This window comes from Galeopterus variegatus, unplaced genomic scaffold (assembly GCF_000696425.1).
Source record: "Galeopterus variegatus unplaced genomic scaffold, G_variegatus-3.0.2 Scaffold22620, whole genome shotgun sequence".
Lineage (NCBI taxonomy): Eukaryota > Metazoa > Chordata > Mammalia > Dermoptera > Cynocephalidae > Galeopterus > Galeopterus variegatus.
Genome location: NW_007748731.1, coordinates 4,884 through 6,045, shown reverse-complemented (window position 1 = coordinate 6,045; position 1,162 = coordinate 4,884). Strand labels below are relative to the sequence as shown.

Sequence of the window (1,162 nt, the reverse complement as noted above, 5' to 3'; positions counted from 1 at the left end):
AGAAATATTTTGTACATTCATTACATTCATATGGTTTCACAACTGTGTGAGTTCTTTGATGTACACTGAGGTCTGCTTTAATGTATAAAGTTTCCTGTATTCTTTACATTCATCTGGATTCTCACATGTGTAAATTCTGCAATGCTTGCTGAGGTTTGACTTCTGTTGAAAAGGTTTTCCACATTCATTACATACATAGGGCTTCTCATCTGTGTGAATCTCTGATGCATGCTTAATATTGACTTATGTTTGAAGGTTTTTTCACACTCATTGTATTCATGGGGCCTTTTCTATGTGTGACTTTTCTTATGTTTATTGAGATCCAAGTTATGGTAGAAAGATTTTATACATTCTTTATACTCATATGGTGTCTCACCTGTGTGAGTACTGTGATGTACATTGAAGTCTGATTTACTTCAGAAAATTTTTGAACATTCTTTTCATTCATATGGTTTCTTACCTGTGTGAATTCTCTGATGTCTGGTGAGGTTTGACTTCCTGTGAAAGGTTTTCCCACACTGATTACATTCATATGGTTTCTCACCTGTGTGAATTCTTTGATGCTTCCTGAGATTTGACTTCTCGTGAAAGGTTTTTCCACATTCACTACATTCATATGGTCTCTCACCTGTGTGAATTCTCTGATGCCTGATGAGGTTTGAGGACTTGTGAAAGGTTTTCCCACATTCATCACACACGTATAGCTTCTCCCCTGTATGTGTTCTCTTATGGATTGTAAGGGGTAATTTCTTCATGAACGATTTATCACATTCACTATATTTATAGGGTTTCTCTTCTGTGTGTATTTTCTGCTGTTCAGTGAGTTCATAATTTTCATAGAACTTTCTCCAACATATGTCAAACTGAGAAGATTTCTCTGATTCTGGAATTATCTCTTGGCCAAGAACAGCTGACTTATGAAAGACTTTCCCATAATCAAATTTACAGGACATCTCTCCCATATACACTTTCTTCTGTTCCAATAATATTGGCTCTGTGTTGAAGGATTTCCATTGTCCACTATATTCAAAAGCCTGCTGCTGAGCATGAATCTTGGAATGCTGATTAAGATGCTCACAATGTCTCCACAATTTCCCAGTTATATTACCTTCATCAGATTTCTCTCCAGCATGCATCCAATCAGCCTCTTCAGGAGGAAGTG

General features: G+C 36.7%; 1 protein-coding gene across 1 annotated transcript in view; it reads right to left on the bottom strand.

The window, feature by feature from the left end:
- Nucleotides 1-317: 317 nt before the first annotated feature.
- The window catches only part of LOC103583396 (zinc finger protein 420-like), a 2,288-nt gene continuing 1,443 nt past the window's right edge, over nucleotides 318-1,162 (bottom strand). The window contains exon 2 of the mRNA XM_008564720.1: nucleotides 318-895. Coding sequence (XP_008562942.1) covers nucleotides 441-895 — 455 coding nt within the window. The 3' untranslated portion in view covers nucleotides 318-440. The remainder of the gene's footprint in view (nucleotides 896-1,162) is intronic.